General features: G+C 32.4%; 1 protein-coding gene across 6 annotated transcripts in view; it reads left to right on the top strand.

Moving 5' to 3' along the window:
• Positions 1-13,132, top strand: part of PDS5B (PDS5 cohesin associated factor B) — a 173,287-nt gene that overhangs the window by 72,491 nt on the left and 87,664 nt on the right. For all 6 annotated transcript variants that reach the window (XM_065901672.1, XM_065901671.1, XM_065901674.1 and 3 more), the window contains exons 8-12: positions 1,555-1,695; positions 3,882-3,997; positions 6,628-6,722; positions 9,621-9,766; positions 11,963-12,114. In XM_065901672.1, the coding sequence (XP_065757744.1) occupies positions 1,555-1,695; positions 3,882-3,997; positions 6,628-6,722; positions 9,621-9,766; positions 11,963-12,114 (650 nt within the window). The remainder of the gene's footprint in view (positions 1-1,554; positions 1,696-3,881; positions 3,998-6,627; positions 6,723-9,620; positions 9,767-11,962; positions 12,115-13,132) is intronic.

Genomic DNA, 13,132 nt, shown 5'->3' with positions numbered 1-13,132 from the left:
GTTGTTTTACTTGTAATTGTATCATGGTACCTGTTATACATCATTCATTCATTTAAACTGAGTAGATTTTGTATACCTCTGTGTCAGGCACTGTACTAGGCTCTTGTTATACAGTGAAGACTGATTTGGAGATACGTGGAGATTGTAAGTGTCAAATAAATGTTTTTGATGAAATTTGTAAGGAGTTAAACCAGGCAGTGTTTTTTCCCCCCTTGCATTTTCAAATGAGCTTTCCCAGACTGATAGAAGTTTTCTCCAAACTGATGATTTGAGCACCAAGGTGGCCAGATTGGAAAGAATTATCTTTTGTTAAGGAAAGCTAGATTTATTTTTAAACAGGAGAAAGTTTTGAATGGAAAAAAAAAGCCATTGTATCTTCAACTTGAATGAGAATTTAACCTTTGATGTCTTGAAATTCTTTTCACACAAAATTGATGAACATTACAGACAAAATACTTATTTTTAAAAGCAATAAATAATAATAGAATAGAATTTTTTATTTTCTTCCCTCATGGTTAGGTAATTTGTACAGGTTCATAAGTCCAAAAAACTTCCTTTAAAAACAACCCAAGAACTAAAGGTCAGTAGAGAAGACGTTGAAATGTGAAATCCTTGACTGTACTTTCCAGATAGAAAACCTAATTAAGCCAAGTTGTATGTTAATTGTCACAGAAAGAAGAGATCAGAGCAGCTTGTATGATGTAGAGAATCCTTAATGCCATTTTCAAGGAGATACTGTGTAGGATATTCTGTGGGTTAATTTTTTCACATATTTGGAAGACTTTAAATAGATAGGAACTTGATCATTACGCCGTGTGTTTTTTACCATTTTCAGTAGTAATGTGATAAATGTTTTGAGTGTAGAAGCTTGTGCTGGCTGCTTATAGAAGAAATATGTTCACATTTGATTTTCTTTTGTTTGTGTGTGCTTTTAATTGGACTTTAATTAGTGCTGTAAACCTTTATGTGTGTGTGTTTATGTATATACACATTGTTTATCAGAATATAAAAGAAGATAGTATTAGATGTTGTTTTGCATGGTAAATATAAAATTACATATTTTAAAAGTGGCATTGGCTCCTACTATGAAGGTGTAAGGCTTTGTCTTCCGTGCTGTTCTCTCCCATACTGCTGTGGTGAACAAAATGTGATCCCTTGCCCTTAAGAAATTTATCTAACAAAATGTGATCCCTTGCCCTTAAGAAATTTATCTAGTAGAGAAACTAAGACATGTATACAAATAACTGTGATACAGAGTGAAATATGGTAAGTACCATAATGGGGAATAAAATGTGTTTGGTAGGTAGGCTGTTTATTGATATGTTAATTGATAAATCAATAGAAATTTCTTGTCTTTTACTATGTATCAGACGAATTCCATGTTTTATCTTTTTTGGTAACCTCTGGTGCTTTCCTACCTTCTATTAGAAAACATTTTGATATACCTGTTTTGACTTTGTATAGCATATTAATGAATTTAATGAAATAATAAAATTTCAGAAAACTCACTTTATCTATGGTACTTCTATTAATGATACTTTTTTTTCTCAAAAGTTTTTTAATCAGGTTCTGATGCTTGGGAAAACATCTATCAGCGATTTATCAGAGCATGTCTTTGACTTAATTTTGGAGCTCTATAATATTGATAGTCATTTGCTGCTCTCAGTTTTACCCCAGCTTGAATTTAAATTGAAGGTAACTATTCTAAAAACATGGTTTTATCAACTAGATTAACAAAAACCATTATTTGTGGCTTTTTAATCCTTACAGTGCTTTTAACTGAATGTTTTTAAGCGTGGTGGTGTATTACTGTTACTTATTTACATGTTTGTGCCTTGCCTGTTTGTGTATTGCTGGTGACTGGCATGGTGCCTAGCAGATTGAATCTGCTTATAATTAATGATTAGCAGGATGAATGTTTTCCAGATGATGTTTTCTGGGTTGTGACTAACTTTTGAGGTCATAGCTACACATCAAACTTTCGTTTCTAAGGCATAATTTATAGTGGTTCCCCAGACCCTTTGATTGTGCCATAAAAATGGTTTAGAGGCTGTTATCCACATAGGGTGAAATATTTTTGCTTTATGAGTGTTATATTTGCTTGCTTAGCCTGTATCGAAAGCGCTTTTGTTTTTCAGATCACTTTCTAGAGTCTATAAGTAATGCCCTTATTACCTTGGCATAAAATTATGCCGTCAAATTGAGTTTCATTTGCAGGTTTGGGGCATATTTTTCTTTTTCAGATTGTTACATAAAGATTAAATAAATCTGGTTATAATTGATACTCTGATGAACCTCACTGTACCACTCGGAAAAGTTGTTAAATGATTTATGTGTTGTGCTTCTTGTTTCTAAAACTTTGAATTTGTCTCTTTGAAAGCTACAAAATAATCTGAGTTGATAGTGAATTACCCCCAAAATGCAGTGAATAATTTTTCTCATTTTATTCTGGGTATCATTTTGATGTATTTGCCAACTGAGCTATTTGATTCACTGGCCTTCCTCTGCCCGCTCTTTTCATATCACTAACAGTTTTGATAAGGCAGAAGGCAGTCATACCTTTAATTATTTGTTGGCTTGATTTCATCTAATAAAATATTAAATACTATAAGAAATATAAGAATAAGAAATTAGCATTGCTGCCTCTAGCAAATTTAACATCTATTATGGGAGGAAGAGGAAAAATCCATATCTAATAAGAGGCCAGATATTATAAGTATCAGAAAAGATACAAACAGCATACGATTAAAGCAAAGGGAACAGCATGCAGAAACACGGAGAGGTAGGAAGGTGCTGAGTGAATTTGCACAACACAAAGAATTACAGTTGCGTGGTTGTATAAAGTCAGTTTAAATCATCCCTGTCTCCCCATTAAAATCTTTACCTGTGGAGCCTTAACGAACAGACAGATGTCCAGGCATTAACCTAAATCAGAATTTCAGGCAGTGGAGTTCAGAGATGAGTTTTTGGTTAGCAGTTTTTATTTTTAAAAGCCTTACAGGTCATTCTATTGTTCAGTCAGGTTTGAAATACACTTTTTTGGAGGCATAGCGAAGGAATAATAAAGTCAGATCATATCATAGAGTCTTTAAATGCTTGGCTTTGGCGTTGGTTTGAAATTTTAAAAGAAGTCTGTACAGTGCTGGCTAAGTAACTTGACTATTAGTGCTTTGTAACAGTCTCACATTTTGTGTTCAAGTCTAGTATTGTGGCTGGCTCATTCATTTAAAAGTTGTCATGTGTTAGAGGCACCAAGATCAAGAATGAAGCTTGAGTTCTTATCTGCAGAGTACCTGTGTTGTATATATAACAGAGACTTTAGTTTTCTTATCTGTGAGGCTTCATCACATTGTTGAACTCCATTACGTATCTGCTGTATGTAGATGAACTGACTCTCCTATTGGGAGATTTAGTGCGTATTTATTTCTACAAAGGGCTTAAACAGTCATACATAATTCTCTCTTTACTGTAGGCTTGGCCTCTGTCAATGTCTATTCTTTTTTTTTTTTTTTTTTTCCAATGTCTCTTCTTAAAAACCACAAATAGCTTTTCAAGGGTCCCAAGTTGGTTTGATGTGGATTAGTTTTTTATTTTGAATGGAGACAAGCCTCAATTGTAGGCCAGGTCATTAAGTTTTAATCAAAGTTTTAACTTTTGGGATGAATTTTCATGTAGAGGAATATTCCTTTAATGTAATTTGAGATGATTAGAGCATTGAAGATAGCATTTAATTTTGTGAAAAATATATTGAACATCTTTTACGTATAATTCACCTGAAATTCATAGAAAGTTTTCAAGGTTTTTTAAGGGAAATCATGGGAAAAATTATTCTGAGTATATCTACCTCATGGTTTTAAAGCTGTGGTTGTGTTTTGTTTTAGAGCAATGATAATGAGGAACGTCTTCAAGTTGTTAAACTACTGGCAAAAATGTTTGGGGCAAAGGATTCAGAATTGGCTTCTCAAAACAAACCACTTTGGCAGTGTTACTTGGGCAGGTATATGATTTTGGTGTCCTGTTTTAAAGTAATATGTGTTTATATCTACTTATTAATTTAAAACAGCATCCACATTTAGGATTTTTTCATAAATGAAGTATTTTATATTTTGAAATTTTTGATGCTGATAGTGATCGGCCATATTTACAAATTCCCCTTCTTTGTCTTCAGCAATTTTTTTTTAGTAATTTTTAAAAGATGATATATTTAAAAAGCTATCTTACAAAGTATTATAATCATGAAATGGAAGTATTATTACATAGCAGTATATGTATTATTACATAGCAGTGATTCATTCCAACTGCAAATACATCATTGTGTATATTATATATATATATATAACAAAAATTATATTTAGTTAGATTATTTGGAGATTTGTAAGAATAAGAGTATCCATAGAATGGGTAAATAAATGATTATGTATGTTTCCCCTAATAACCTCCTTTCTACATTTCTTATGATAATGAAGAATTGATAATCTGGACTTTGTTGTATGCTTTTAATGATCCACAAACCTTCTGAAATTGGTTGCAAAGTTTGAATGTGTTTGTGTAACTTTTCTGTGTGAGAAATTTATTACTTTTCTAAAGATTTCCCTGATCTTGAATATATTAAAACCACTTCTCAGTGTCCTGGCTGAAACCTACTTTGACCTTGAGGATAGAGGAGGATTTCCCCCTCCCTTTTTTTTATTATGCTTATAACAAATAATGCAGTTAAGTCATAAATAAACAAGTAAATAAGGTTGAATCTTATTCTATTTTCTTTGTATTGAAATATTTGCATTGTTACTGCTACTTTTCTTTCTATTTCACTACCAGAGCCTTCAGTGATTATAATACATTTAGTCTCTTCTGGACTTGTTTTTTCTAATTTGTTAATGAAGAGATAAGCCTTTATACATTAAGCCCTAAATTTTTACTCTGATTTCTTATTTCATATGTAGCTTAATAATAATATTTAACAAGGTGTGTTAAACTGATAAATCTTAGCCCATTGTCATTTTGAATTTGATTTCTAGACTTTTTCACCTTAAATACAATGAGCAAGAGGGCACAATATTTTATGTTTAATTAAATCATGCAACTACTAATAATGTCAAAATGTATTTTTTTTGACATGTTAAAAACAAAAAAGTATAATTTTACATAAAGACATTTAATATATCTTTATATCAGGACTTGGATTCACCAGACCATTGTAGGATTTTCAGAGAAAAAATTCTACTTTAAATTTGTTACCTTTTTATTACATTGTAGTTTTTCCTTTTACTATTAATGGCATAAACAATCATATTATTGCCCATTTTAAGGAGCTAGAGTATTTATTTAAAGATGTCTTTTAATGGTGATATGGTACATGTTTAGTTGAGAATGGTATGGTACATAGATTGAGTACTTAGATTCACTCAGGAAACCATGTGAGAATAGATTGGTTTTATGTAGCTTTTTGAGTACTTCCTGAAGCAGTTTTCCTCCCAGTATTAAGCTTTGATGAGTAATCTGTGCCCATTCAGCAGACTGCTGTTTATCTTGTTGTTGCTAAACTTTGTCTCTTATTAGCTGGTATGAGATTGGGAAACGTTTTGATCTTTGAGAATTAAGACATGCGAAAATGTTGAGTGGAAAATCTTGTTACTCAATATTTTTTTTTAATCTCTGTTTTGTACTTCATAATGAACTTAGGTAAATTATAGGCTTTGAACATTGGTGGTTTAGAGATAACTAGACACCATATGTTTCCTGATGGAGGAACACGATACTGTTATCAAGTAGTCTTGCTTTAAAAAAAAAATATCCTGAATATGATCAAATCTGTAGACCTGATTACTAATCTACAGGATTTAGGAGAGAGGGGAACCTGGTAGTTGACATCAGAATGATAAGATTAGCAAAATCTAAACTGTGAAAAACACTGGGCACATAAACACAAAACAGTTGGTTCACCAGATTCTAAGGGAAGAGAAAAGAAATATGAAAGTTAAAGATAGTTAAATAACACATCGGCCAAAAAGTTTTAACTTTCCAGAGATGCATACTGAGATACCTACATTTTTATGTAAAAATTTGATTTGATATTAATGTAAATAATTATGGTTAACTATAATAGACAGAAGTAATTATTGGCACAATTTTAAAGTCATAAAATAATACAGGGTTTAGTACAAGATCTGTGAAACATTTGTGAATGTTCTATATTTAAGAAAGAATAATTTGAGGAAGAGTTTTCATTTCAGTATGGGGTTTAATAATGTATCCATGAACTATGTATATACTTAACACTTGTATGAGCATATATATTTGAAAGTATAATATTTATAGGAAAAATTTTGTCATTCCAGTTCTTATTTTTGAGCCAAATGTGTGTTGTTTAAATATGCTCCTTAAAAGTACATAGTTCTCACAGGAGATTGACCTAGTTTAATATAAAAGTTCTATAACATTTTTACATATATAGTATATAAATCTTTGTTAAAATATTCTGGTTGTGCTTTGAATTATGCTGTATAAATTATTTTTTCTTTTAATTAGAGAAATAAATGTAAATCAAGTGCGGATATCTGCACTTGAGAGAGAACATGTCTGTTTCTCTTATACTAAAGATTACTCTGTGCTTTTGTATTTTTTCAGGTTTAATGATATCCATGTACCAATCCGCCTGGAATGTGTGAAATTTGCTAGCCATTGTCTCATGAACCATCCTGATTTAGCAAAGGACTTAACAGGTACTGTATACCCATAATGGCAAATATTCCTTGGTGCTCTTTGGAAAAAAAAAAAGATAGGCTTTATATATAGGACAAAAACCTTCTGTTTTGTACTTTTTTTGTGATATTAGTGGGTGAAGTCTTCAAATTTACCATCATGGTAGTTACTCTCTGAAGCTAGAATTTTGCCTCCTAGTACATAGGCTACAGTCATGTACATTAAAAAGTAGTGTTATCAGAGGCAGTGTTGGTTTCTTAATTTAAGAACAATTCTGAAAGTATTTCAGGCATTTGGATTTGAATAGGTCTTGCCTTTGAATACGTTATGAGACTTCAGTGGTCTTCAGTATTTTGAAAACTTATGTGAGAGTCGTTAATTTATAAACTAATCATGCTTAATGGAGATAACTTTCCTGAAATGTGTAAATTCATAAGGTATCTCAGTTTTATAGTAATGTGAATATTGTGTGTCTGACTGATGCCACTCTTAAGTTTTTTAAAATTATGAAATATTTCAGAAAATATAGATGAATATAGTAGCCACTGTCTTCCTCAGAAATGTTAGCATTTTTATGTATAGTTTAGGAGATTAAAAGAGAAAAAGAAAATACATTGTAGATACAGTTGAAATGCTTTTTACAAGGGATTCTTTTTCCTACTTAGAGTAACTTCTCTATTAAATTTGATCTACAACCTGTTCATGTTTTTCTATCTATGTTACATGTGTACCTGTCTATAAATTATATGTAGTATTCTAAAAGTGATTTAAAAATTTTATTGAAAATATATATTGAATTTGACATAGTTCAACTTATTCCTGTGATCTTATTTTGTATTTTCTATTTTACACGCCTATTCTTTGCTTCTCTTATTTCTATTTTTCCTCTCATCTGCTCAGTGTATTTTCTTCTCATTTTTCCGTTTTTATCCACATGGGTCTGGAAGTTACATTCTCCTTCATGCTTTCACCACATAGCTGACTAATTAAATCTAAAGTTAATCAGAATACTAGCTTTCTGAGCAATCAAGGACCCTTGAATACTTTAACTCTGAGCAATCTCTTCCCCAGCTTTCATATTATTGCTTATTATTATTGGGTTGGCCTTTAGGTTTTTAACTTAAAAATAAAAGACACACTGCATTTTTACCAAAAACTTTATTAAACTTCATATTCACTGTGAACTTTATTAAACTTCATATTGACTGTTTCATTTTCCTACCTTCTACCATTTTTCAGGCAACTTCGTAATTTGATCTTCTCAAAACTTTTTTTTATCTTTTTTGAGCAAAGAACTGTTTCAGGTGCCTTTTACAGTCTTCCACAGAATTGAAATTTTTTTCTATTAGGAGAATTTTGTAAAGACTGAAATAAATGGAAAACCAAAGGTGCAATGTCTGGTGAATAATGCAAGGAATCGGAACTTCCCAGCCAATCTTTAACTGTTTTTGCCTGGTCATCAAGGAAACATGCAGTCTTCCATTATCCTGATGGGAGATTGTGTTTTCTGCTGGCTGATTCCAGATGCTTTTTGTTGAGTGCTGCTTTCACTTGGTCTAATTGGGACCAGTACCTGTTGGAATCAATTATTTAGTTTTCTGGAAGGAGCTTATAATAAAGGACTCCCTTCCAGTTCCACCATATACACAGCATCTCCTTTGGATGAAGACTGGCCTTTGGTGTCTTGTTCCACAATTTCTTCTGTTCTATATTATTGTATAGTATCCACTTTTCATTGCCTATCACACATACTGTCTTTCTCACTGTTTGAAATAGTTCCATTTGGTAGAGAATGCTCAAGGTGGAGGAGCTTAGGGCCTGGGCATTGGTTTTATGAGCTTTTTACATGATATTTGTTAACTGTTCATTTATTGAGTAGTAAATCCATTCACAATCATAAGCCCTGTTTGCTGTTACTCCAGATCCAAACAACAAAATTACACCTTACTAGTCTTCTAATTAAAAAGCTGAATAATAATTTTTGTTCACCTGTGGTGAAAGTGAAAATGAAGGTACTCAGTCGTGTCCGATTCTTTGCAACCCCATGGACTATAGCCTGCTAAGCTCCTCCTCCATGGGATTTTCCAGGCAAGAATACTGGAATGGATTGCCATTTCCTTCTCCAGGGGATCTTCCCAACCCAGGGATCGAACTTGGGTCTCCCGCATTGCAGGCAGACTCTTTACTGTCTGAGTCACCAGGGAATATATTCACTTGTACCTCTTCTTTAAACCTAATATCATTACTAAAGATTGTTCATTTTTCTTTCAGTTTTCTCAGTGCCAGATCTGAACTCCCCATGTTTTTTGCTTTAATATTCTCCTCCAGTCTCACATAATTGTTTAATGTTTCATTTCTTCTGTCATCCCTTTGGTCTTTCTTTCAGTTCAGTTAAGTGGAATTGTCTTATGGTCTTTCCTGTAATTCTATTTCTTTGCTGCCATTATCTTAATTTAATCTTTCAATAACCTCACTAAGGGTTTGCCTAGTTAAGGGAGATAGAAACTTGAATCTCTATAGTCTTTTCCCAGCAGAACCACTTGACTTGACTATTTAAACCATTAAAGAAAAATCAAAGTGAAATATTTAGCATTGATGTATTTCTTGATTCATTTATGTGGCTTGTTGAATTAATGAGCCTAGGAACTGCTAAGACATCCACCCTGCCCCATAGATAGGGAGGGGATTTACTACTCAGTTGCATGTAAGCTACTGTATTTTGACTGAAGGACTAACCTTCCTTCCTTCTTCCTTCTCTTTCTTCCTTTCTGTCTCTCCTGCTACTAATGTTTTTGAAACATTAAACTTTCTATTTAGGTTTTGTTTTTGTTGTGGTTTACTTTCAAAGGTCTTATGCAATCTTTTAAGACATTTTAATTGTCAAAGTTCCATTTTAATCATAAAATTTTATCTTTCAGAGTATCTTAAAGTGAGGTCACATGACCCTGAGGAAGCTATTAGGCATGATGTTATTGTGTCTATAGTTACAGCTGCTAAAAAAGATATTCTTCTGGTCAATGATCACTTACTTAATTTTGTGAGAGAGAGAACATTAGATAAACGGGTAAGTAGGAATAATAATTAGTAGTAGGTTTATATTTTGAATACTCTAAGTTTTAATAGAGTTTCACTTGCAAATATTGAGATTTAAATGAAATTAGCTCTTTTTTTGGGGGGACATTTTAATATCTAAAATAATGTTTATAAGGAGGTTTTACATTTTGTTACATTAAGTTTTGTTCATATTATTTGTTCATCCTCAAATGGGACAGGTCCAAGTGGTACATTAGTCAGATATTTAACCTGTACACTAATCTTAATAAGTGACTTTGTAAAGACCTCGGGCACAACTTCTCTTTTTCCTTTCATACGGGTATCAATTCATAGTCCTCTAGCTGATTGTATTATAATTTCTATGGAATAGAAAGTAAAAGATGTTTCATCATGGCAAAGCTAACCCGAGCAGAGCAGCATGCTTCTTGCCCACCTTCCCTGACCCCAGACCTTCCTCCTTGAGCACCACATGGCTCCCCTCACTAGTCAGCGGCTTCTAAAGAAGGGACTGTGTCTTGTTATGTTTGTGTTCCTTGTTGCCTGGGATGTATTCGGTGCTTAGTGTTTCAGTGAATATTCATTCTCCCCTCCTCCCCATTGCCTTTCCTTCATGGCATGGATTTTATAGACTTAGACTTAAGAGTGATTTTGGTGAAAGATGAAAATCTTTTCTGTATTTAGGGGTTAATTAGCAAAGAAAGCAGGAGGCTTGTTGATAGCTATGAATAACTTTAGCCAGGCAAATACTTTACAACATTTTTGACAGTCACTTACAGGTTGATTATGCTCTCTTCATCATTTGATTCTCTCTTTGATCATGCTGGTTGTGGGTGGAGAATAGATGGACAGGAGTTGCATGGCTTTCTTGTGAAATCTGTAGGTATTCAGAGCAACTTATTTTAACTGGTAAGTTTTAGACTTGTCTTTACTGAATATACCAGTAGGGTACTAAACAATGAAAAGGCCAAAAGTTGTGAAGGAAGAAAAACAGATTTGCATCATGCTAGGGTGACAGCCTTCTGAGTGTTGTTTAAGTAATCTTTTTCATGGTCAGAGTTTGTGTGTCGTTGGGATCATGCTTCACGTGTGTTTGATCATCGTGTTGTGTTTGTTATAGGACTGCTTGGGTCATTCTGTATATATTGAATACCAAAAAGTTGTTAAATGTATTTACATTATTGGTGGTATTAGAATATACTCTCTATCTTTAAATTCTCCCTAAAACACCAGTTTCAGGAACTAGAGGTAAGATAGGGAATTGGATATACAGTTTTTACAAATGTACTGAATTTTGAGTAAAGCTTTTGAAGTCGTTGATTTCAGTGTGTATGCAAAGGATGGATGAAATAAGGACTATTGTTTACTGTAATTAAAAGAGAAACCAAAAGAAAAATGTTGCTATGACTGCAAAGAAAATATGAATAGTCTTTGAAGATTTGTGAAGTTCTAAATATTACTAACATCCTACTGATTATAGTGCTGTAAAATTTAAGGTTAATCTCATACTGAGATAATTAATGTTGGATATATAGCAGATATGTACTCGTTTAAAAAAATAGTTGAATACGTTATTCTGACACCTGAATGTCTTTCCCAGGTACACAAAATGAACCAGTAATGTGTCTTTACATTCAGCATCTGATAAAGCCACTATTCTATGTACCTTTACAAGTATGTTTAGTATAGACCATAATTTGGAAAAATTCTATAAGGAATAGTGCACACTTTATGCACTCAACTGTCTTTGCCTTTTAAAAGTTGGTAACGTGTTTTCCCTCACTAATTCTAAGTGACATTAAGTAGATTGTGATTGAAATTTGTTTTTAGAAGTTGGTAAGGGTCTAAGATATCAAAAGTGAAATCGCTCAGTCATATCTGACTCTTTGCGACCCCATGGATTGCAATCTAAGAGGCTCCACTGTCCATGGGATTTTTTCCAGGCAAGAATACTGGAGTGGGTTGCCATTTCCTTCTCCAGGAGATATCAAAGCATTAAAATTATTTATATATTAATAGATGTCTATGCTTGATATAGTAAATATTAAAATGATAGTTGTATTTTTTTCATAGTTATTACAAATTAACATCTAGTAAGGTATGATTAAAATACACTGTGTAAAGTAAATAAAAAAGGGGGTAACTAAACTTGAAGGAATTAATATAAGGAGGCATTTTTGAATTATAAAAAAAATGTTTTTATTTTAAGTGGAGAGTACGCAAAGAAGCCATGATGGGACTTGCCCAGATTTATAAGAAATACGCTTTACAATCAGCAGCTGGGAAAGATGCTGCAAAACAGATTTCATGGATCAAAGACAAATTGCTCCATATATATTATCAAAATAGTATTGATGATAGGTAAGTTAAAGAGACCATAAGTAAAATGTTTGGTGCTTTTTGGTATTATATAACTGTTGTTGAGCTGTTGTTTTAGGTGAACTTTTTTTTGTAACTTTAAACTCCCTTTTCGGTTTTTACTGCAAGTTAAAAATTTTGAGTGACTAGTTGCTTTCCCACCAAAGCCATAAATGAAGTAGTGATGTACATATAACTTTAGGGATGGATACATCTTTTACGGTCATTTTCATATACTGTATTTTAACTGAGTAATATTTGAAAGTAGAAATGTATGCAATTATAATTTAAATTTTGTTTCATAGGCAATTGTATTATAAGGAGTCACATTGATTTTTTTTTCAAATACAAGTCAAATATACACCTTTTGTATTTAGGCATTTTAAATAAAAACAGTTCCTACTTAAGGCTAAAAAAATAACAAATTTATATATAAAAACACATTATCTGAATATAGTCTTGTGTTTTTCTTTTCCAGTATATAAGATTAGATCTTGTATGGAACCTATCCATTTTATAGTTAGTAGACTTGTAAATCCTGCTTGTAGTCTGCATTGATTTGATGAATTTTTGGTGGGGTTCAAATGATCTTACCTGTAAGGATCAAAATAAGAAAATTTAAGAACCAGTAGGACATCTTAGAATTTTAAGAGGTGTAGGAAGTAGAAACTGAGTGTCTTAGGTTGATACTAGCTAAGAAATTTCACAGTTACTATTTTTTAAAAATTGACATTTTTAAGCTTTTTGAGCATGTGACATTAATGCACAGAGATTTGCATTTTGATTTGGTAGCTCCCCTTTCCCCTGTTCTTTTTGTTCTTTTATCTAGGTCGTTTTTGATGATGATCACTGTGGAAACTCAGAAGACAAATATTTCCTTGTTAGTTTTAACTTAGATTAGAATTTGTCACTTGGAAAGTTCTAGTGTAGGTTTTTAGCCCTTAATTATTTAGCTAATGAAATTGAGCCGCTAGTATATCACGTGCCCAGAGTCGTGCAGAAGTAGCTATCTTTGCTAGGT

Source organism: Muntiacus reevesi, chromosome 11 (assembly GCF_963930625.1).
Source record: "Muntiacus reevesi chromosome 11, mMunRee1.1, whole genome shotgun sequence".
Lineage (NCBI taxonomy): Eukaryota > Metazoa > Chordata > Mammalia > Artiodactyla > Cervidae > Muntiacus > Muntiacus reevesi.
This window is presented reverse-complemented; position numbering and strand designations above follow the sequence as displayed.